The sequence below is a fragment of the Mytilus edulis genome, chromosome 6 (assembly GCF_963676685.1).
Source record: "Mytilus edulis chromosome 6, xbMytEdul2.2, whole genome shotgun sequence".
Taxonomy (NCBI): domain Eukaryota; kingdom Metazoa; phylum Mollusca; class Bivalvia; order Mytilida; family Mytilidae; genus Mytilus; species Mytilus edulis.
This window is the reverse complement of record NC_092349.1, coordinates 32,177,331-32,203,619: the sequence shown is the minus strand read 5'-3', so window position 1 is coordinate 32,203,619 and position 26,289 is coordinate 32,177,331. Positions and strand designations below refer to the sequence as shown.

At 30.5% G+C, this 26,289-nt stretch overlaps 1 protein-coding gene across 4 annotated transcripts in view; it reads left to right on the top strand.

The window, feature by feature from the left end:
• LOC139527543 (plasminogen-like) overlaps window positions 1-24,588 on the top strand; it is a 94,148-nt gene extending 69,560 nt beyond the window's left edge. Inside the window, exons 1-12 of one of the 4 annotated variants that reach the window (XM_071323052.1) lie at window positions 7,875-7,958; window positions 12,617-12,729; window positions 13,411-13,635; window positions 15,221-15,247; window positions 16,554-16,790; window positions 18,626-18,652; window positions 19,336-19,572; window positions 21,121-21,138; window positions 22,100-22,188; window positions 22,686-22,788; window positions 23,830-24,046; window positions 24,510-24,588. In XM_071323052.1, coding sequence (XP_071179153.1) covers window positions 12,657-12,729; window positions 13,411-13,635; window positions 15,221-15,247; window positions 16,554-16,790; window positions 18,626-18,652; window positions 19,336-19,572; window positions 21,121-21,138; window positions 22,100-22,188; window positions 22,686-22,788; window positions 23,830-24,046; window positions 24,510-24,546 — 1,290 coding nt within the window. In that variant the 5' untranslated portion in view covers window positions 7,875-7,958; window positions 12,617-12,656 and the 3' untranslated portion in view covers window positions 24,547-24,588. Of the gene's footprint in view, window positions 1-7,874; window positions 7,959-12,603; window positions 12,730-13,410; window positions 13,636-15,220; window positions 15,248-16,553; window positions 16,791-18,625; window positions 18,653-19,335; window positions 19,573-21,120; window positions 21,139-22,099; window positions 22,189-22,685; window positions 22,789-23,829; window positions 24,047-24,509 lie in introns of those variants that run through there. The other 3 variants (XM_071323050.1, XM_071323051.1, XM_071323049.1) reach the window with 3 other exon arrangements.
• Window positions 24,589-26,289: the final 1,701 nt, after the last annotated feature.

Genomic DNA, 26,289 nt, shown 5'->3' with positions numbered 1-26,289 from the left:
GGTCTTGTTAAAAAAGGTGATGCAGAAGCAGTGTTTTCGTGTGTGTTTACATGAATTTATAACAGCGGTAAACTACTGTTGCAGAATGCAGAATGTAGCGAGGTTTAATATGTTTGTTGGCCCTCGTGCTAACCCAGTTGTGTAAAAGTACCACAACTTGATTTTTTAAATGGTGTTTGCTTTACGCTGCCGGAGCATGTAGTCGCAGCAAGAGCTAATTCCAAAATGTGTTGTACAATTCCTGTACAACAAAACAGTAAACTATAGAAAAATCAATGAAAAAGCTGAACTCATCAGAAGATTATAAACAGTAATCGAACTTAAATAAAACAAGACAGATCCGGATATTTGTTGATTAAAACAACAAACAGATACGTAGAACAGAGCTAAGAGTTCTCGCAGTTACTGACAGCCAGTTCAACAGGGACTGCTCACAGGGATGCTATTTAACTAAAAGTTCCATTTGATGATTTTGAAAGCATCCTTTCGTAAATTTTACGGACGCCGTTCGTTGACCTATATGGAATATCTGTTTGACAGATGATATCGGAGATGCGATCATATCGTCACTTCAAGCCCGTTTCCTTTTCACAAATGCGACTTACCGAATTCAATTATTAACCAGGTTTGTAATAGCATGAGCAATACGATGGGTGCCACATTTGGAGATAATCTGCTTACCCTTCTGGAGTATCTGAGATCACCACAAGGGTTTGGTAGGGTTAGTGTTTGCGTAGTCTTTTGTTTTCAATGATATACAATTGTGTAAGCCAAGGCTTTGTCAGGTTAATTTTTGTTTTACGATCTATGATTTTGACTGTCTTTTTCAGTATCTTTCGATCCACTTCCAAAGCCAGTAACAACTACAACTACTACAAAAAATGAATTAAAGACTTAGTCATCAATATGCACACAGAACATGTAGAGACCGAGTGTAGAGCCATAAAGTCGCCTATGCACAAATGTACATAGCAATAATATAATAACTACCAACAAAAGTATAACATTGAACGCCGAGTTGTATTAACTAATACAATCATTATGATTAACAGATATTTTTAAATATATTACATTTTACATCATAAATATTAAACTAATAATACTTTCTGAACACTACACACGCACAATTTGCTCACGTGAATCGTTTGAGGTGATATTCACGTGAGATTCACATAAATTTAAATTCACGTGAGATTCACATAAATTTAAATTCACGTGAGATTCACATAAATTTACATTCACGTGAGATTCACATTAATTTAAATTCACGTGAATTTGTTATGAATGATTTGCTTGTTTAATAGTTAAGATAGAAGTATATTGTTCATTCCTTTAATGAATGTAATTCATTCCTGACTTTCTTGTATTTTGAATGAGTTGTAATATAAACCAAAGTATATTTGCTGGGATAAAAATAAATAAAAAATATTAAAAGCATAGCATGAATTATGGAAATAACAATAATCACGGATAATCTGATTTGAATGTATTGAAATTTTGTAAGATGAATAAAGACGACACTAAAATTATGCTATGATAAAAAATATATCAATAGAACTTTATATTTTACATGACTTCACGTTTAAGTTAAATAATGATTTGTAATGCTCCATTTTTTTTTTCATTTCAAAAAATATACTTTATAATTCAGTGTTGTAGAGTATCAATAATGAAATAATAAACATTGTAAGGTATATGATATAAAAGCAATGAAGATATAAACACACTATGATCATCTGAATCAAAGTTAGAAAATACTGAAATTGAATGGAATAAAGTCATTCTTAAATTTTGTTTTGACATAAGCTTTAAACTGTAACATTTCGAGACTTATTGATATCGCTTTTTAGTGTCGTATACATTTTCCCTTACTTTATTAGATAGATTTGAATTCATAGAACATAAGTTATAATCCATAAGAGAAGAATATCATGGTTTATAAGGTACTAGCCTAAAGATATTTTCATAAAGAAACATACGTAATCTTCTTGTAATATATATAAAAGGTACAAGAATATACTCATATTTAAACATTGCTAGAGATGAAATGTACCATGTATTTGCTTTAACAGTCAAAAAGGTCAAAGTGATATCTAAATAGTTTTACGTTGAATCTGGTCAAAACAAAACATCGATGTTTTTTCACAAAACATTAAGCGTCAGCTTTCTAGTTGTTCTATTTTTCTATTTTGTTTTTAATTGGACATTGTTGTAAGAACTTTTAGCTTTGATTTTACCGTAGGGTTTGTTTAAATATTTTTATCTTATTATTTTTTTTTGTTAAATAGTATTCATAGAATAACTGGCACGTTATTATATATTGTTATATAACATCTTTATTCTAATAATTAAAACTATTTAGATATTTCATATTTTACAACAATGTTCAATTTGAAAAATAGAACAACTATAAAATGGCAAAATCAAACGCTCAAAAACATCCTACGAATAGAAAATAATTAACCTAATCCTAACTTTATTATTGTTAAAGGCATTTATTAATGTAGAACATGGCTGATCAAACTCTTTTCAAACAATGCATATGGTAGTATTTGACTGATATCAGAGTCGTTGAGTTCGATCTTTATTTGCAAGAAAAAAGTGTTTCAGTAAACTTCGTGTATGTGACCATATTGTTTATGTTATTCAAATTGATAGGTAAATATTTAAAAGTTTTTCGTAAAGATAGACTTTGAAACTAAATAATGATCTTGAAATAAGGAACATGTCTTCTTGGAATGTAGTATACATAAAATATTGGATGCATTTACACAAAAAAAACGATAAGAAGAGGAATTTATGTAACTACTAGAAGGACCAAAAAAAATCAATAATTAAACACTATAACAACAGCAAATGTTAAACAAGTCAGTTTATTGGTGAAACTGTCATTAAAACTGAGGATAGAAGCAGCTTTATTGTTGATGTTTGTTTTGCTTTCTTTGTGAAAACTACTCAAAAGTCCATGTACGACTAAAATGTATTTGCAATGTTAACATGTTAGCATCAATCATTACTGAACAACAATATCAATTATATTATATAGTAAACCCTCCTTTTTATATGTATTTCATTATATTATATATTAAATGGACCTACCACTAGTAGTCACATGACAGAAAAAAGAAATAACGTTGACAAACATATTTCCAACTGCAAATAATATTCTTCTTTTTATATTTTGATCATCATTATACTTTCTGATATACATTGATATTTGTTAACGGAGTATATCTACACGCTAGTCCAGCTTCAATCAAATACACATATTGCATTACTATACAGTCGTGTATTGCTCGTAATCATTGTAATCATTAATAAGTGAAAAATGAGATCTCATGTTATTTAATTTAATCAATTACTTTTTAAAACATCTTGAAATCCTGATGACCTATTGGTTATATAATGATTACAATGAAGAAGATAAAGATTAAATTGTATTTATAGTCTGTATTGCATGTCTTAAAATGAAACTTTTCTGGTTCATATTTAATAAATACTAAGCTTGTTCAAATAGTTTAATGTGATTTAAGCATGCTATTGATTCATTTTCTTTAGAAAAAAAATAATACAATAGTCAACATAAGCCGGAGTAAAGTTAATTGTATTCTTTATATTAGAAATTTGGTTATAATATTATGAAGACTTTTTTTAAATATACAGATATCAACATATGAAACTTCAAAATGTGTTGAAGATGAACTATGTCGAAACGATCACTTAATATATTTTTAATCACTATAAATTGGAAGTAATGCAATCAAAGTTCAAACTGACTTGGGACTAGTTCTTTGGTGTCTGTATGGCAATTCAAAATGTGATTATTATTTTTTTCAATAGTAAAGAAAACACTCACATATTCACCTCTACGTCTTACTGTTGACAAAAGTTATAACATACTGAAGCATACACGGATAACAAAGATGTATAATGATAAGTTTGGCGCCAAAACCAGGGCACAATACGTTATTTTATATTGTTGCATTCTTACAATGTTCTGTACAAAGTCAGGAATATGACAGTTGTTATCGCATAGTCCGTTTTTATCTATTTCGTGGTTTGTTGATGTTTTAGTCTCTGTTTTCTAGTTGATGTGTTCCCTCTTTGTGACCCGGGTACAAAATGTATGTTTCATTCAATCGATTAATTACCATTGTACAGAAGTATACTAGAAATGGCTTAATGTATGAAAAAAAACACAGATCATCGTGTACTGTTGTATAATGTGTTTTTATTTAAAAAATAGAGGTCATGATCACTATGGACATGTATTAGTGTTTATTCTATATTGTCATTGAATAACTCAATTTTTAAATCCAGTTATCCCAAATTAACAATTTTTAATAAATGTCTCATATCTGCCCGCTATCGCAAAATTCAAATACTTGTGGTATTTTAACAGTTTGCCCAATTACAGAAATTGGTTTAAATCTCACGTGGTAAATTAACCGCCATTAACAAATTGCTATTGAAATATAAATCTGGTGTGATATATGTCAACTGATTTAACAAAAGGTTTTTATCATCTTTCATAGCGAGGTTCATGATAAAATTGTAACAATTACTGTAAATGAAAACCCCGCCAATTAAATGCAGAAATGTAAACTGTAGGAATGTAAGAAAAACATCTGTGTTGTTCTGAATAACTATGTAAATAGTGACTGAATCGCCATATTTCAATTTCAACATTATGGTTTTTTTTTCAAACAAAAGAGTATAATATATTGTCTGATGATACAACTTCAAATTCTGTTCTGATATATTATGTTTTTCTTGTCAGATCTGGAAGCCATTTATGAGTGTATAACATTTGTGGATATAGAGAGGTATATTCTAATAATTCCGACTTAAAATAACCCAGAAATATACCATATGTATTTTGTTTTGAAAACTGTCTTTGATATAAATATTGCATAAACTATTTAGTTTCAATCGAAATTGAAAACGACAAGGTTATAAAAACGTTATTTTGTCTCTAGAGGAAAGTTGTCAATTTGAAAATTGTACCACATAAAAAAGTATTTCATATGGTATGCTATAATTCGAAGGATTGCATCAACTAAATAAAATATATTTTAATAAATGTATGGTCTGTCATATCTATCAAATCAATATCACCAAGTCACCGGGCCTCATACTTGATCTCCTGTTACATAAAACATTGTTTGATACAGTCCATCCCGTATAACCCCGATACGAATGCATTGGAGTCGACACATAGGACAACATTTTGGATGGCAAAATTTAAAAATGAATTCTATAACTGGTTTGGGTATAAACTAATGTGTATATAAATATGGTAATTTATATTTCCAATCAAAATAATGTTGCTTGTTTTACATTTGGTTAAAACAAATGTGCAAATTTCGTTGCTGTCTTTAAAATTATCATATAATCGTTGACAAAACCCGTCCCATATCCGTGTTGACACTTTTTATTATATGAATCATTGCAAATAATCATCTGTAAAAGAGGGACGAAAGATACCAAAGGCACAGTCAAACTCATAAATCTAAACAAACTGACAACGCCATGGCTAAAAATGAAAAAGACAAACAAACAACAGCACACATGACACAACATTGAAAACTAAAGAATAAACAACATGAACCCCACCAAAAAACTAGGGGTGATCTCAGGTGCTCCGAAAGAGTAAGCAGATCCTGCTCCACATGTGGCACTCGTCGTGTTGCTTATGTGATAACAAATCCAGTAAATAGTCTAATTCGGTAGGTCACATTCATGAAAGGGAAGGGGATTGTAGTTACGACGTAATGAACATATTCGATATCAATTGTGAAACGATTATTCCATAACGGTCAACCAACTCGTGATGGCGTGCGTAACATTTACGAAGGGATGATTTCAGCTTCACCATTTGGAACTCTTGGTTTAAAAGCTTCCTTGTGAGCAGCAACCCTCTATCAAGAAAAGCATGTTAGGAAATGCATTCACGGGAATATCGTATCAATTGGGAGATATATACCCCGTATGCAGGTGCTGTTGGAATGTTGCTACTTAGAAATGGAAAGTTCACAATTGGAAAGCTGAAATTATCTTTTTTGTCGTAAAGTTTTGTTTTCAACCGACCCTCATTGTCAATTTCTAGATGTAAGTCAAGATATGAGGCCGACTTAACTGTATCTGTAGTATCCTTTATCTCTAACTCGATGGGATAGATGCGTTCTACATAGTCACCAAATTTCGAATTATTTAGTGAAAGAACATCATCTATATAGCGGAAAGTAGAGTTAAAGGATATTGCTAACTTCTTATCTTTCTTCCTAAGAAGTTCCTGCATGAAGTCAGCCTCATAATAATAAAGAAACAAGTCGGCAAGTAGAGGGGCACAGTTTGTTCCCATTGGAATGCCGACATTCTGTTGAAAAACACGTCCTCCGAACGTAACAAATATGTTGTCAATCAAGAAGTCAAGCATCTTGATAATATCAGTTTCAGAGAATTTTTTGTTTGAATCGGAGTGATCCTTTACAAAGTAGGATTTATCCCTCCCTCAGACAAGATACTTGTATCTACGTTGGTCATTATTTTTTATGAAGCAAAGCAATACCAACTCTTTCAATTTGTCTCTTAGTTTGGAATGTGGAATACTTGTGTAAAGAGTAGAAAAGTCAAATGTTTTAAAACTGTAACAAGATGAAAGAGAGTTAGATTGTATGTACTCTAAAGATGTAACACCACTAATTCACGCCCGGCCAGAAAGCATATACCAGAAAGTAGTACATATTTAACACAAAATAGTTCCTACGCATGAGTGTAACTTTCAAAATATGTAGAATAATTAAGTATTTTTGGTATCAAATGGAAGCTCAAGGACTGGTGATCATTGTAGAACACTTTTGGACTTATAATATTAAAAAAACTGCACCAAATTTTAGAAAGAGAGTACAGTTTGTCTGTTTGTCAGATCTGAAGTACCTGTTGTGGTACATCCGATGTTCCGGGAACCAGTTCCTTCTTATCTGCCATTAAAGGTATGCTAATTTTTTCAGTACCAGACACCATAAAGTGTTGCTTTGAAATGCAACGATTGCCACTTTATTTGAGTCTTTGATTGCTGATAAAAAAGATGTTAATAATTTAGAAAGAGGTTTCGTGGAACACTAGGAAGACCCAGCAATATACCGTTGTTTGTAAGGACACTTATGCGATTTAGGTATCAAATACAGTGATTGAAGATCCAGTTCTTCATCTTTGGTTGAAATTCCAAAGGAACACAGAACAGACCTATGATTATCGTTTGAGTTTCCAAGCAAATTGTCAATACTTAATTCGTTTATCAAGCAGTTAATGTAATGAGTTTTACATACAAAAACGATGTGGTTTGGGGCTTTATCTGCGGGGACAACAACATATTTTTCATGAAGGTAGGAATTTGTCTGAATAGTACATTATGAAAATATCATCTATCAAAAGTCAAATTTGTATATTTTATCAAGTATATATATTATGACATTTTTTAATGACAGGGAATTTACAGCGTTCTCGAGATAAACAAAATGTTAAACAATGTGTATTCCCAACTAAACTTATTTAAATCTTAAGTCGCGACCCAACACAACTGAAATTTTTTTTCATTCTAAACGTAAATTTTTGATAGCATGCGTTATTCAGTCGATCTTCGAATATTTTTCGATATTCGAATTTCTTGAAGTATGAATATTCTGCATTTATATATGAACAAGATAAATTGACTAACAAATAAAATAATACAAGGTTATGTCAATTGGGTATCCGTATATTTAAATATATAATTATAATTATTATAACCTTGGTGATTTTCCTAAACTATTTTAACCGGTGTGACAAACATGTCTCGTTTAACACAATTATAGTTGAAGGTTATACGTATTATAATTTGCCTATTCAGTAAACAGTTAGACTATATAAAACATTGCCATGCATAGTTTGTTCAAGTGGCAAACACGCTTTTGGAGGTAAGCATTACAATTTTTATTTGTATTATACATCTACTTTAAATTCAAAGCGTTAGTTAGCATTAACAAAAATATTGTATTACACATCTATCTTATATAAAGTGTTTAAATTTAAATTATAATTTACATTTACGGTATATTTTTGGCCATTTCAACAATGTTTTGCTTTTAAGGTAGATCATAAGTAAATGTTTTTTGAGACAGAATTTTCTTATAATTTGACAAAATGAAGATTTTCCTATGCTTTTTTCAAAAATATAATAAAAAGTATGGGTCACCGTGCTATTTTTCAAGCTATGAGTCGTTGAAAATTGCCTAAATTTGGTTAGTTTGTTCATGAAAAAACACATAACAGTGCATAAAAAAAATTCTATGAAATAGAATTTTGAAATAAATTGTGAGAAGATAGGTTTTATAATATGTTTTAAGAAAATAAAAAGAAAACATGGTGTCACCGAACTTGTTTTCTTGCCACAAGTAAAAAAAAAAATTTCCCTATTAGCCCAGTATAAATTTTGTGCTAAATGAGTTATCTCCCCTTAAATGGCTCATTTGAAAAAAATGATTTTAAAAACCAAAAAGGTTGATATTTGTTAAAATATTTTGAATAATACAATAAATTTAGCAAGTTTTCTTTATATAAATAAACAGTCTAACCATTAAATTGCAAATCTGTTTCCAAATTTGCTGATTTGGGCAATTAACTAGACCGATTTTGTACTGTGATTGTACAATCCAAGATGGCGGTATACCATGAATCTACCTTAATGCTGCTAGTAGCGAAAAAATATATAATTTTAAAAAACTAATAAAAAGTACAACAACTATATATAAATGGGATGTTTAAAGGTTGCACTTTGTAAATACAGCTGTTTCTGACAACACGCCTCTTTTGGGGAGAAATAGAATATTCATAGAAAATTAATTTTGTTTACATACTGGTTCCCAGTTATGCTCTCTGTGTTCCATATCGCAGAGACAGAACTGGGGAATGTTACCAGTAAATAAACACGTGCATATTGTTTACATTGAAATCTGTGGTAACCTTTCATTCGAGGTAGGGGTAGTTAAGAAAATTAGTGTAAGTTTCAACTCTGAGAAGTTCGGGGCATATAAACGTTGAAAATATGCCGCACAGCCCTATATTTTGACCTTTGAAAAAAATTGTGGTGCAAATGAACTTTCAATTCTAGGATAAGATTTTTTTCAAAACTTCATAGTAAAAGTGGTACAGTTTTAGCCGTAAAAGGAGTTCCTATGGGAAATTGCATTGTCAATATTTACAGAAATGCAACCTATATAGGGTGAAAAAGGGGAACATTCAGAATTTAACCAAATTTGCTTTATTTCACAGATTTTAAAGAAATTAACTCAAATATGAAGTTTTATAAATATTTAATGAAGATTGATAGAATCCTGGGCCTTAGATATGATGACTCAGCATAAATTCACAGTTTACAGTATGCATAGTTTACTTAAAGTCCTAGATACAAAATTAATTCATTACATTTGCATATTTGTAAGTTAAATTGTTAAAAAGTGCTTATATTTACTCTTCGCAGTCATTGAAACTCATAGATCCTTCCTGAATATTATTTATGGAGTATTTGTGTCCTTTCGATAACCCAAAATTAAGCCGTAACACCTAATTCTTCTTTTTTGTCACCACGGCATAACAAATACAAGCTAGAAAAACAAAAATATCTCAAGAAAACTTACAATAGTGTGTTCTATCCTGAATATGTACTAAATATTTCAAATTGCTAGAAACAGCAGATTGATTTAGGAAATTTGAGGCCCAAGGGGCAAAAAACATAGAAAATTGCCTACCCCCTGGGTCATAAAACAAATAATTTAACTTGTAAATGCTATGATTTTCTGATTTTAAAGTTCTTGATATAGAAACAATAACTATGTTTGGAAGTTATGCAAAAATCAGATGTTAGCAGTCAACTCTACAACATTTTAAGTGAATTTATATCTCAGACTGGTATCTGCATACATACAACTATTGCAAATATGGCTTTGTTTGAACACTTCTAGTATATATAGTAGCTAAATTGTGTCAGATATATGGTTACAGATGATACTGTTGTGACAAGAATTCTAAATTGACCATTTGAGGCAGAAAATGTGTTCTTTAATTGACAAATAGGCATACAGTAAGATGTGGACTGGAGACAGAGGCTGGATTGGATACTTTATATAATCTTGAATGTTGTGATGATTGACTGCTAAACATTACATTTATAATATTCTGATATGCTTTCAATATGTCAGTGATATGTTATCAAAACAGTTATTACAGGTTCTAGGCATTTTTTATCAGAAAATATGTAAATAGGGTAAGCTGGCAATAATTAAAGTCTTGTTTTCAAATTCTTTAAAAAATTGCAACAGGGGAAGGGTATAAAATGTATAGTAAAGAAAAACTTTGAGTATACACAGTGATTTCTTTAAGACTATAATTCTGATAAATGAGTCATAATGTGAGAAAAACTGATTTTAGAGAGTTTTCTATTTGAATAAATGTCTGTATAGGTTGCACTTTGTAAATACAGCTGTTTCTGACAACACGCCTCTTTTGGGGAGAAATAGAATATTCATAGAAAATTAATTTTGTTTACATACTGGTTCCCAGTTATGCTCTCTGTGTTCCATATCGCAGAGACAGAACTGGGGAATGTTACCAGTAAATACACACGTGCATATTGTTTACATTGAAATCTGTGGTAACCTTTCATTCGAGGTAGGGGTAGTTAAGAAAATTAGTGTAAGTTTCAACTCTGAAAAGTTCGGGGCTTATAAACGTTGAAAATATGCCGCACAGCCCTATATTTTGACCTTTGAAAAAAATTGTGGTGCAAATGAACTTTCAATTCTAGGATAAGATTTATTTCAAAACTTCATAGTAAAAGTGGTACAGTTTTAGACGTAAAAGGAGTTCCTATGGGAAATTGCATTGTCAATATTTACAGAAATGCAACCTATAACACTGACAACAACGACATGATAAATGTACAAGCAACGCGGCTTATACAATAATAAAATATTGTTTTTATAGAGCAAGGTAGAAATGTGTATCAATGTGTTCAAATGAAAACGATTGTTGATTATTTCAATATGATGCTCCTCGTTTCTTTTAAATTTATAAATGAGAAGTATTTGAGTGACTATGTCGTTTTGTAGCACATTTTTTTCTAGATACTTCAATTTTTTTTTCTTTTAAATGTATTTTAAAAATGTAAACGTATAATAAACTTGGAGTTCGAATGATGTGTTTTCGTGTTCTACACTCAATATCAAAGTAACAACAAACGTATCATCATTTGAAAACGTATGGAAAGTTTAAAGTAGTTAATTTCCAGTTACTACAATCGTATAAAATGTCTGTCGCATTTTGTTTTCTGCTTGAACTGTTAACAATGGTTAAAAATCTGTATTAATACAAAAATAAAGTGTTATATACTTAGTTTGATGTATGGAATATGAATAAATCATTGTTAAAATATGATTTGAATTGTAAATCGAATCTTATTAAGAAAGTAAAGATCGTGATACCACAATCCTAACTGATTTAAAATAACATATTCATTTAATGAAGATATTAATTCGAAAACACAAACGAAAATCTACTGATATACATGTAGGTCTTAACTACATTTAAGTGTCATTCTTTCATGACTGGTGGATTGATACAATGAATTTCCAATAGCCAATAGCCAAGATGTAAGTGTTTATTACACAACTGGTTCGAATGACTTGTATGTTTGCCAAGTGTCAGATATTTGTTGATTATAATAAAGATATTTGTCCGACAAGTTGTAAATATATTTGATGATTATAATTTATTTCTTTACAAACAGAGAACCAGGTAAAACTATGGTTTAATTTATTTGGGCTAGATCTGCAAATAAAGATATAGGCTACCATTTTAAAGGAAAACCCCATTTCATAATACATGTCATATAGAAACTTTTCCTTTATCAGTCTCCAATTTTCTAAAAACATGTATAATTATACTTCTAAAAACAAACTTAAATGATAAAATACAAAGTAAATATTTCAGCAAAAGGTCCGTCACGTGTAAATTTTTTCGACTACATTTGTACCTGATGATCAATTCTTGTTTCGTAAAAAAAAAAAAGAACCGATACCTTGTATAATAGCTGTCTGACTGTATAGCTGGTCACGATTAACTGTCATAGCAGTGGTATAACCAAGCCTTAATTAGAGTTATTATAAAATCAATTCAATTTAGCATGTTTAACTAAGTATTATTTATAGTATAAGATATTTAATAATAAACGTAACAAGGATACACGATGGAATGTTGTAAACCAAATATAATTAATATAATTAGCAAGTTGTGCACAAAAAAGTATTTAAAGTGTGTAAAAAATATAGCAATATTTTTCTGCTCTTTATGATATGAGAAACTGTTAACCAAAGGGAGCTCTCCATGAATTCAAAATTAAGTGCCAATAAGTAGGCTTTTCTTTTTGAAAAGGTACCCATCATACTAGTTTGCATTTACCATACATGTTTCGACGTAACAATCAGGTAAGATGAAAATTAAAAAATCGTAAATCTTATGCACTGAACATGATTAAACCAATGATGTTTATCTTTATTTACCCTGAAGTGTGTTGATTTAGGAACAAGAACAACTGGTGTTACTGTGTTTTGTAGAACAATATGACGTGTTCGAATGGATATGTACTGTTCTGTGGTATCTGGGTTGTTTGTGTTTATGCATTACATATAGCAGGTATGAACATATTTAAAGCGGTTTATAAAAAAAACGACATGATTTCAAATGTTTGTAACCAAAAAGATCGAAAGAAATTTACCCAAAGAAAATATAACGCATCTATGTTGATATATCGACGGTCCGTTGTTTAATTGAACACTTTTAATAAAAACCCTGGGTATTACTTCAGGGCAATATGTGTGAATATTTGCAACAATATCCTGATGATTTCATATCCAAGCAACTAACATGATTAAGTCCCCAAAAAAATTATAAAAATCATCTTCATTATCTTTAGCCTTTTTGTTTTTTTTATATAACAAGCGTTTTAATATGTTACAATTAACAAATACATATACGTCATGTCTTATATAGAATTGAGAGCAATCTAGGTGCGTGTATGTGTTAGTTAAGGTAAAACTGGCTTAAAAAAAACCGCGACATTATAAAGACCTATTGTGGATTGATAACCTTACCGAAAAGTATGCACGCGATCATCAAGGAAGGAGATTTACCTTAATATGATAGAGAAGGAACAGTCATTATACTGTCATTGCGCTTAACTTCTATCATCTAGTTATGTATCCGTAGTTTATTTGTATTGACTGTCAAGATATGTTCCTATTTGTAAACCTAAAATTGTAACAATTTAGAATTAGTTATTTGAGAACTGATGATTTTATTGTTGTTCCAATAAAGCAAAAGAATGTCTGCAAAATAAAATGGGTTTGGCTTATAACGGAACCGTAAATACAACACGCACTGGACTAAATTGCAAGAACCGGTATGTAATATCTATGAATAGCCCAACACAAACAGAACATCATAACTATTGCCGAAATCCAGATGACGACCCAAACGGACCTTGGTGTTTTACAACTGACCCTTATGTATTATGGGAAGAGTGTAGTATTCCGTTATGTGGTAGGTTGCATATTTACATCTGACTCTGATGTATTCTTGGAATATTGCGGTTGCGGTGTTCCGTTATTTGTTAGGTTACTTACGTATATTATGTATTACTATTTTCTGTTTTTCTCTCTCTTTATTGGCTGTTACTTTACAAGTTGTGATTGGAAATGAGGTTTGAAAAGATAACACTATGTTAAAATTATTAAGTATAAAACATTATAGCAGAATTTATTGTTTTTATTTTTTACACTTAGTCTAACAGATTATTTGCAATGTGTTGTACATTTTTATCTTACACAGTCACTTGCTTATTTAGGTTTATGTAAGATAAGTATCATTGTTCAAAAGACTCGTATTAAAATAGTTCCAATTTATTAAGTTCAAATCATTCCTTCGAAACTTTTACGGGCGTAATCACGAGTTGGTTGACCATTTCTAAATATTTGTTTCACAGTTGTGAACATAAATAATCCATTTGAGGTCTGTTTTATTTAATTTGGCAAAGGGCGGTAGGAATTCGTGTTTGTCGGTTTTCGATGTTAGCATTGTGATGTGTTTATTGTTGTTTCACTTTTTGTTTTAATAAATTATCAGTTTCTTTTTGAATTTTTGTCTTTAAAAGTCCTTTCTGCATATCTCACTTCTTTTATTTTATGTTATTTTCTAGGAATATTCTACTTAAGCTCCTTATTGGAGTATAATTGACTCAGTAAAATTTGACAGACCTGAATTTTTGATAATATGAAACTAACTATCCGGTTATTTGAGTCTTTCCAATTTTTACCGAGATTGTTGCAAAACTCATTTAAATCTTCTGATGTGAAATGAGCTGAACGTATTGAAAAATGCATTAGATTGTCGTCCTCATCATATAAAATGATTACATTTTTTATCATTTTTGTGGGAAAATTAGGAAATACTTTGCAGTAATAAAGATGACAATCGTATGAAAAGTTAGCATTTATAGCCATCAATTAAAATCATGAAATGTTATTACTAAATTGCGGTCTCCAACCATAGAATATGGCTTCACCGTTTTTACGTAGAAGTAAGAAGTCAAAACAAAATAATAAAATAATCGTGGAAGATGTCATAATGATTAATAATTTAGCTACATGTAAATCTAATTAAACTTCAAAATTAATACTTTTATCTGTTATTGAAACGTTGGAACCATATAACCGAGTGTGTACGAAAACATCAACACCATGTGTTGAACACGAGAGTAGGCTTTGATTACCCCGAGTCGTTCTAAATTCCGAAGAAACTGTCGTTTAATGCCTAGTTTTTTTAGTTTGTGTTTTGTGAACTGTCGTTTTTATTCTAAATAATTTGATTACTTTGCAAAGTCAAAAGACAACTTTTACGTTTGAAATAAATAAACCTAAAGTGTCATTTGAACTCTCACTACCACACATGGTTTTCGTCCTGTTTCTAAGCATATTTTATGATTTTTATTAATGAACATATATTGTATTTATACCACAATGAAAAGTCAATGCATATACAAGAAATAGTTCGTGCATGACACAAAGAAATATATAATACATTATTCAATTTTTAATATCTCTATCAATCAGGAATTATTGTTTTTCAGATGACGTTGACATTACGACAAAACCAGGTAAGATCGCCAAGAAAGAAAATGAAAATGTAATGGCTTTTAACAAATTTTCTTAAGATTGGTAAACCTTTTGGTTTTACCCTTATCTTCCTTTTTGTAAAGTTTGTTAGTTATATCGAGGCAACATGAACATGTGAAGCCTGGAATTGCCTATATTATGTTCATAACGAGTAGGAAATTAATGTTACTTAATATCAACTTAATTTATAATATTTTAATATCAAAATAAACACATATAGGTTGAGTTTGATTTAATGTTTTCAACCATAACACTGATAATATATGTTTTTTGTTTAAACTGGTTTAATGGTTGAATGTATCTTAAAGAATGTAAGCATTTTGCATATAAAATTCGTTATTATTGATCCGATAAAAAAAACATAGTTTAAAATACACTTACGTGGGATACGTTACTGACGTAAAGCACGATTATACGCGTCAATTATGCAATTGTTGAAGTATGATACCCTAAATTAAACTTTAATTTTCACAACTGTTTTTATTTATTAATGATCGGCTTTCACAACTATGTCTGTGTCATACATGTTTGTATATACGCCAGCTGTGATCAAGATTAATAGACTCGACAAATTGTCTTGCGAGCAATCGTGTCCACCACACTCCTTTATCCGCCATGGCATCATAATTATAGATCCTGTTTTGTGCCATTGAGGTCAGTTATAGATCCTGTTTTGTGCTTTGAGGTCTAGTTATATATCCTATGTAGTGCCTTTGAGGTCTAGTTATAGATCCTGTTTTGTGCCTTTGATGTCTAGTTATAGATCCTGTTTTGTGCCATTTAGGTCTAGTTATAGATCGTGTTTTGTGCTTTTGAGGTCTAGTTATAGATCCTGTTTTGTTCATTTAAATACACATTTTACAAATATAAATGTATTTTAAGAAATACACCAACAATTTTTCGTTATTATTATTCGTGATTCATTAGTGATCATTTAAACAGTAAATACAAGTGACGATTCTGCATTACAAACGCACAAAGAGAATGATTCAATAACATTCATTTTGATAACAAACGTTATGCTACTCTTATAACTTGTTTTAATGCTAAACATTTATAAGCCACGCATCTATTTATGATTTATATTTATTCTTGAACATTGTGATGATACAAGTCTTAAGACTATTGTACAAAAGTACTGAACAATAATGCTATGTGGGCTTCTGATAACGTATTTAACGGTCTATTCGTATGGCATGTATAAAAATTGACAGTAACCATTAAATTAAAATTGTAAACCTTTATTAATCAGTGATTCAATTCTGCTTGTACTTTTTACAAATAAAGCAAAAGACTGTAAAGATAATCAGCTAGGCGTGGATTATACTGGAACTGTGAGTATAACAGACACTGGCCGAACCTGCCAATATTGGTCAAGAAGGTATCCCCATTCACACGATTTCACATATAAATTAGCAGACCAACAGAACTATTGTCGAAACCCTGATAATGAAACACTAGGACCTTGGTGTTATACCACTGACTCTGAAACCAGATTTGAATTTTGCACTGTTCCATTTTGTGGTATGTTTCATGTTTTTTTTTATTGATCGTTAATTTACTTGTCATTTTTTTAATGTTTTATTGTTCAAATATAATTATTACACAAATCATTAAAAAAAGAGCAATGACACGCACATTTACAAGGTTGTTTACGAATCACGATACACAGTATAAAAATAGCATTCATTAAGTGAAACAGATACACATTGCCAAAAAATTCTAGGATATTAAATAGCTAAAATCCATTTTAAAGCTTGTCCTTTTTTTTAACGTCACATAGAGAATTAACTTAAAATCCATGTTTAGAAAATAGGTTGTAATTGTCTTTTTTTTAAATAAATATGATGTGTTTATCTGTTTAAGTATAAAAAAGCGATGTAAGGTGATATCTTATTTACATTTGATTAGATGAAAAGTTCATAAAATATCATATTATCTTTTTATTTCCTTGCAATGAGAATTGACCTATTTCACCAGGTTTAATACAACATTTTCTACATTTGAAAACGCCTGTACCAAGTCAGAAATATGAGGGTTCTTGTCTATTCGTTTTTTATGTGTTTTGTCATTTTGATGTTGCCATGTGATTACGGACTTTCTGATTGGATTTCCTCTGAGTTCAGTATTTTTGTGATTTTACTTTTTATTAAATTTTATTCCACTAATATTGACATGAAATTCTTACTATAATTCTATTATTTTCTAATAGTCGTTTTGTTTTTGTATATTTCAAACCCGAAATGAATAAACAGTTTTAGTATTAGCAGTCTCTGAAATTTCAATATCTGATACTGTAGATTCATTTGTATTCGTGTGTATCAATTTTCGTGAATTGCAGAAAACTTTCATATTCGTGGATATTTGATTTTGTGGTTTTGCCAATCTCTGAATACAAAGCCTACTGAAAATATGATATTCGTGGAACATTTGAATTCGTGGTTTATTTGTACCCACGAAAACTACGAAAATTGGTATCCAACGAATAATAATGAATCCACAGCTCATAGCTTTATAACAACCAAGATTGGTAATGTCTTTCACAAATCATTCAGAAATTAAAAAAAAATATATGATTTATTGTATTATGTGAATTCTGGAAACAATTTTCCCAAAACAACCTTAGAATTCCAATGCAGTGCTTTAAAGTGCTTCGTGCTTCTTAATCTTTATTCAGTTTTTGTAGTGTCTAAGTATTCAAATTTGTATTTTCTTGGCGTCTCCTCTTTTTTATTTTTTATTTGCCATTGTGTTGTCTATGCCTATGTTGTGACGAATATCCCTTAACTATGTGTCTCTTCTGCTATATTCCACTTCAGTAATGCTTCAAACTTATACTTAACAACAAGGTATAAGGGTTGATAATTACAAAAAATACTAAAAGTAAAACCTTATCCGGGCAAGGAATCATCAATATGTACAAGAGATACATCTGTATACGCTTGATATCAATTATAACGGGTTTTTTTATTTAAGAAGAACAAAATCCATATTTGCATTTCATTAAAAAAATTTAAAAGGGTAACGCTGCTCAAAAGTAATGTGATATAATTCGAAATGACTGATTCTTGATAAGTATTCCTAACGTTAAATTTCTAATATATGCTGCACTTTCAAACACTTGTTCAGTCACCCTTCTGAAAGAGCTTTCAACACATACAATTGAACTAAGAGATCTTTAAACAGGTATGTTTTCCGTTGAATAAAAAACTGTTTTTCATAACAAGTCGGCAGTATATCCTTCGATGCCTTGAGCTTGAAAGATATTGGTGTTTTTTAACATTAATGTATTTCGCTAATTTTTTTGGAATATTTGATTTCAACTGTTATAATGACAACTAGTATTTTTTACTTTTTAGATGGTATTACTATCTCACCAAAACCAGGTAAGCCTTTAAATGAAATTTTACAGATATATCTTCATGGATGTGCTTTTCACAGTTTTTTTTTATATTTTTGTTCTATGCCAATGTCTAACTATAAATTTCTTTATTTACATTATTAGAAATTAAATTATATTTAGTCCAATTGCTGAAGTGTTTGTCAACCATATGTGCTTTCTATACAAATGTGCACTTATTTCTAAAATATTGTTAGTCAAATTACTGAAGTGTTTTGTCGACCGTATGTTCTTTCTATACAAATGTTCACTTATTCTAAAAGAATTCAACCAGTCGCATTATTATGTTATTGTATTCATATTCTTTAAATTGCGGTACATATTGAGAAATGAAAGCAAATATCTAAGACGTGTTATGCAAACTGATTCATTTCAAATAATGGTAATATATTCAACACATACAATGTGAATAGACAACTTCAATAGCGAAGAATGTACTGTATAGCATAAAACTTTAACCGAATTAGCTAATGAAAAAGGTTAAATTAAAAGTTAGCAATAATTTAACGTGTGAATCAATATATCTTCCATATTGACATGATCTTAAAGCTAAGGCCAAACATACTGATCATAACTTTACATAGTTTGCTTTGTAAGCGAACAATAAAAGTGTATCATGACTGAATCCACTCTGAGTTAACCAATTGTAGTTTTATTGTGTTATTTTAGAACAAAATTGTCGAATGAATCAGCAGGGAAAGAATTATACTGGTAAAATCAATAAAACAAGATTTGGACAAAAATGCCAAGCCTGGAAATCGTTAGTTCCCAACAAGCATCCATTCACGGTTAAATTAGCTGACGATGAAGATTACTGCCGGAATCCAGACACTGAATTGTATGGTCCATGGTGTTATACAACAGACCCAGGAACAAGATGGGAATATTGTGATGTACCTTATTGTGGTGTGTATTTAATTGACATCTTCCTCGTTCTTTACTTGTTTTTAAATATTATATACAGCAATGGTTAATAACGTACTAGAACATTATCAAATAATATATAATTTGCACTGTCTTTGGTTTTATTTCGAAGCATGTTGTTCAATTAATGTATGAAGTAATTCATGTTTAATCATTTTGAAATGTTTATACATTTTAAAGGGTAAATCCCGGTCCTACTTTTTCACAAATTGTTTTAAGACATGACGTCAACATAAAGCACTACGTGACAGAAAACAAAAACAACACATACAGATCTTCAGTATTTTCCCTTACTGTGAATTAATATGTTTTCGTGGGGTTCAAGTCTTCATTCGTACAGGTTAAACACAAATTTAAATGAATGTTCATCGATTCACAAAAGAATATTAGTTGGTATACAAACTTAGACAAAACCAAGAAATCAGATATCCACGAAAATGCAAGATTTCCTTCATCAGTACATGCAGTATATAATATCAGTGGTTAGTTCCGTACTAGAACTGGATCATATAATATATTATTTGCATTGTCTTTTTGATCTAAATCTCAATTCTACTTTTTCACAAATTGTTTTGAAACATGACGTCAACATAAAACACTAAGTGTCAGAAAACAAAAACAATACATTAGTATTTTCCCTTACTGTGAATTCATTTTTTTTCGTGGAGTCCAATTTTTCGTTGTTTTCATTCATACAGGTAAAGCGCAAATTTAAATGAATGTTCCTCTATTCACAAATGTGTATTAGTTGGTATACAAACTTAGACAAAACCAAGAAATCAGATATCCACGAAAATGCAAGATTTCTTTCATCAGTATATAATATCAATGACTAGTTTCGTACTAGAATTGTATCAAATACTATATAATTTGCATTGTTTTTGGTTTTGTTTCGAAGCATGTTGTTCAATTAATGTATGACGTAATTCTTGGTTAATCATTTTGAAGTGTTAAGACATTTTGAGGTACATCTCGGTACTACTTTTTCACCAATTGTTTTGAAACAAGATGTCAACATAAAACACAACCTGTCATAAAACAAAAGCAATACGTACAGGCTTTCAGTAATTCCCTTACTGTGAATTCATTTTTTTTTTCGTGGGGTCCAATATTTCGTTGTTTTCGTTCGTAAAGGTAACACGCAAATTGTAATGGATGTTCATCGATTCACAAATGCATATTAGTTGGTACAAACATAGACAAAACCAAGAAATCAGATATCCACGAAAATGCAAGGTTTCCTTGATCAGTTTATTAAATTAATGGTAAGCTCCGTTCTAGAACTGGATCAAATAATATATGTGTGTGCATTGTCTTTGGATTTGTTTCAAAGAATGTTGTTCAGTTAATGTGTGAAATAATTCTGTGTTAATCATTTTGAAATGATTATACATTTTGAGTTAAATTGAAAGATGTACGTTTTTATCAATCTACATAGTTATAAGATGTTAAATCAAATGTATTCTAATGATATCAGGTTATTTAGGTCAACTAAAATAAATAATACGTGACTATATACATTTATTGCAGAAGGAGCAGACAATCTAAGTAAGTTGACATCATTACGCTTTAGTCGATATACACGTGTAATGCCACACCTTATCTTGCATTGCTATTTGAAATGTAAAGCTAAATTTTACAAATCAATATGGATTGAAGGTGTATAATTCTGAACAACTACGAAGTATTAACTGTTTAATGAGTATTGGTTTACATTTCATAGGTATCATATAATCTAAAGTTATATTCGATACCATTACATTATTGCATATTGTCGTTAAAGTGAAATTTAATTATAAGATATCTTTGACAAAACATGAAAAGTCAAACTGTATAACACTATATTTGAAATTAAACTGAATAATACCAAACAGGGTCGTTAAAGAAAGGGGGCGAAATATATCAGATACAGTCAAACTCATAGATAAAAAATAAACTGACAACGCCATGGCTAAAAAAAGAAAAAGACAAACAAACACATAAAAGTACAAAAAAACACAACAGTAGACTAAAGACTTAATAACACGAAACAAACCAAAACGTGGGGTTGATCTTATGTGCTCCGGATGAGTTAGCACATCCTAGTTCACATGTGGCACCAGTCGTGTTGCTTAAGTAACAATATCAACTTGTTGCCATAAGGTCGAGGTGCAGAATAAAATGCCGATATGGTCTCATAGATTTCTATGTCAAAAACATTTGCCTGACTATAAATCATTTAATCTATAGTATTCTGTTGACTCGGGTATCTACCGGTATATTGTTAACATAAAATATCACTAAATTAAGTATATTTTATTTCAAACCTTTTGGTTTTTATAACCAGCTTAATGTACTATATTGATGCAGTACAGTCATTTGGCTGGTACCTAAACAAATATCTATAATGCTATATTTAAATTTATCAACTTACAATTAATATTTAATTCATGACACATTGTACATGTAATCAATTGTTTGACGATGTATTTTATTCAACATTTTTATGTTATTTCTTTAAATATTTCAGGCAAAGAAAATTGGAAATATGGTTGGCAAGGATTTGAGGATTCCTATTATTCAATCCAGTACACAGAAAAATCCTGGGTTGATGCTAAGGTACACTTGAGTTAAAGTTCGTTTTGCTCAATTTGTTTTTATTATTTATTTTCTTTTGTAAGTCGTTTATACTGGAATATGTGTGTTATGCTTTGACATTCTTAGCTTTTCTTATTGTTTCATGGCCCCTTTTCAATTATTTTATTGAGATACCAACACGATATATTTCAATTTATTATTATTATTCAAATATCATGTTTTAGTTATTGTTTTAACAAATTTGCGAATATAGCATAAATTCTTTATATGAATACCAAAGTAAAAACAAAATAGTGTTCACGAGAAGTGATCTATTTTGTGAAATCTAAATATAAAAAAGACAAATTCATGTTAGGTAAACTTTATCTGAGGCTGTCAAAAGTAGTTTCCTATCATTTCTAATGATACAAGTAGCAGTAAATATGATCAATCTGTCTTAGAAATCGTTACGCACATGAGATATTTACTGAGAATGTTTATAGATTTAAGATATTTACTGATATACAAGGATTTTCCAGGACTTCTGTAAAAGCAACCTTGGTGCTTATTTGGCTGAAATTACAACGCCTGAGGAAAATGACTTTCTGATGAATCTTCTGCCAAAGCCTACAGCAGAAAATAGTAAGTAACAAGTAAGAAACTCCAGGGACACAAGTTGCCAAGAAACAGCAATTAAAAGTATTTTACCAAACTAACACTGAAAATGACTTCCTGATGGATCTTCTTCCAAAGCCTACAGCAGATAATAGTAAAGAACAAGTAAGAAACTCAAGGGACATAAGTTGCCAAAAAATAGCAATTAAAAGTATTTTACCAAACTAACACTGAAAATGATTCCTGATGGATCTTCTTTTAAATCCTACAGAATATAATATTAAGTAACAAGTAAGAAACTTCAGGGACACAAGTTGCTAATAAACAGCAATTGAAAGTAGTTTATCAAACTAACACTGAAAATGACTTCTTGATGTATCTTCTTTCAAAGCCTACAGCATATAAAATTAAGTAACAAGTAAGAAACTTCAGGGACACAAGTTGCCAAGAAACAGCAAACGAAAGTACTTTACAAAACTTACACTGAAAATGAAATAAAATTGCCGATATGTGATATCCATAAGCCTGTTCAGTGAAAGTTGTTTGTTGTATGTTTTTGTGTATGTGTTTCATAAGTGTTTCTTGTTTCATTTTTCAAACCAAATAAGACCGTTGCTTTTCCCGTTTGAGCTATTTTACAGTAATCATTGTGGGATCCTTCATAGTCTGCTGTTCCGTGTTACGAGCACACAGTATGAGCTCTGCGTTAAAAGCTGTTATTTGACCTATCATTAGTAATCAAAGGTATCAGGCTTATAGTTTGATACGACAGACGAAGGTTCGTCTTCATAAGACTCATCAGTGGCGCTTTCACTTTGTAATTATTAAGCTTTATAACTATTGTGATGTAAGCGGAGCTGATACCGCTGTCTTATAATAAACAGCAAACTATTGTAAAACAGTTCAAAAAAGAAAAGCAACTGTCTAATCTATACAATTGTTCACCTTTTACACATTGTGACTTGGAAGGAAAATATATCATTGGCATTCATATTATGTCTTTTTCATGCAAATTAGTTTTTCAGGTTAAGGATAAGTAAAGTCGACTTTTATTTTAATCTATTTCAGGAGTAGAGGTGTGGCTAGGTGCAAGAGATTTAAAACGCGATGGAGAATTTACTTGGGACAATAGCGCCACCTACCTTGATTATACAGACTGGGGACCAAAGGAGCCGAATGGCTGGTATCTTGAGGACTGCCTTGCCACTCACTTGTACAGAGATGGTAAACTTCATTGGAACGATAGGGCATGTGCTGCACGGAACTTCTTTGTTTGTGAAAAGAGGTAATTAAATTATATACCTCTGTGGCACTGTTTGATAGAAACAAACACATTTATAAATACAGTATGTTTTAGTTATGATTTCATACCACAGTCTCTTTCAAACTTAACACATTAAAACAGTCAGAAGAAAAGAGTATGTTCTGAATTATCAAAGCCATCTCTACCAGCTTCAGACTTAATTACTCAACCGGTAAGCAAAGATTACATAAAACCACATGGAAAATATTTATTGAAGCACATGCATATTATCGTGATGAAAGGTGGTTTATTTCACAGCATGATTAAATGCATTCCGTATTACGGGTTGTTGTTTTTTTAGGGGGGAAGAGGATAGAAAAATAAGAAAATTTAGACCACAACTTTAATCCAACTTTTTGCAAGGAAATATATTCAAAAAATGTTTACGTTGTAAGCCACTGCTTGTATAGATCATTGTATACTCATATTCCATGCATATTTTCAGTGTTGCAACTATAGGCTGCGGAGAAAAGACAACTTAACGGATATAACACTTTACATAAATAAAGATTGTTAAACGCTAATTTAGTTTTAATTACTAAACTGTCACATTGTTAAGACAAACAGTCGCTTAAAGCATTATCAGACTGGTTGTATAGGATAGTGAGAAGACATGCACACTCATAGTTTACATCTATGTCAATTTACAAATTAGATATTACCGTGACTTACAGCGTATAATGTCTCACCAACAAACAATTAGATATTACCGTGACTTACAACGTATAATGTCTCACCAACAAACAATTAGATATTACCGTGACTTACAACGTATAATGTCTCACCAACAAACAATTAGATATTACCACGTGACTTACAGCGTATAATGTCTCACCAACAAACAATTAGATATTACCACGTGACTTACAGCGTATAATGTCTCACCAACAAACAATTAGATATAACCGTGACTTACAACGTATAATGTCTCACCAACAAACAATTAGATATTACCGTGTGACTTACAGCGTATAATGTCTCACCAACAAACAAACCAAATCTTCTTATTTTATATTGAGAGCATTTCTAGCTTAGGTGCCAGGAGTTCATGTCTGAAAACTACATGTAACTGTAAAAATATATTTTTAATATTCTCAATGAATAAATAACCTTGGTCGTTTTTTCTGTTTTCAACATTATATATAACACTATCAATTTCGACGACGCCATTGCTAAAAAAGAGTTCCATATCATCTTATTTGTTCTGGTTCTGAAGATGAATAAACATATAATTTTGAAGGTTCAATAAGCACATGATTGTCAATCAAAATAGGCCCATATTTTGTTCTGCTGAACAAATAGCTGTTTTGAATCAACGACAACATATAACAAACATGGTAATATGTTTAAACAATTTACCTCTTTCTGCCAGCGTGTACATTACCTTTAGAAAACATTGAAAATATGAAAATACTCCGAGGACAATTCAAAACAAAAATACCCTAATCAATGGTCAAAATCAAAAGATCGAACCCATCAAACTAATAGTTGACAATTGTCATAATCCTGATTTGTTACCGGGCTGTTTTGATGAAAAAAGGATAAAAACAACCTTTAATGACATTCTTATAGACGTTCATTAAATTGACAAAAAATATGTGATCCAAACAAGCGGACAAAATAGATAGACATGTTGAAATGCTGGTGAAGCAGTCCACACTGTGTGATTATAATAATTAAATAAAAACTATTGAAGGAAAGAAACACAAAATTGCAAATAGATACTCAATATAAAGTACATATAGATCAAAAATAAAGGACAAGAATACAAAACAAAACACTAAACCATAACACAATACCGGGATGTATAACTACAAAGCCACTCACAAAGTATACATCAAAAACATGAACAATTGACCAAACAGTTAAAGTTAAAATATCTAACACAAAAACGAACAATTCAAAATGATTAGCACATCATTAAGGTGATTAACAGCGTCAGAACCGTTAATCGCACTAAAAGAAAATGATGTACTACTTGTGAAGTTTGTATGAAATATTTGTCAAAAAGGTCTTGGTGATCTTCCTATAATCAGTTAAAAACAATTGAGGGACAAGACGTTCACTGACAACAACCTTGTACATCGACAAACACGATGAATACTAATGAGGAACATTGGTCAATTATTTCCCCTTTATGATAACACAGGTGGCAGTGTTGTAGATCAGGTCCAACACACACAGCATCTCTTATCTATATCATATGAGAATTACAGTGTGTATAT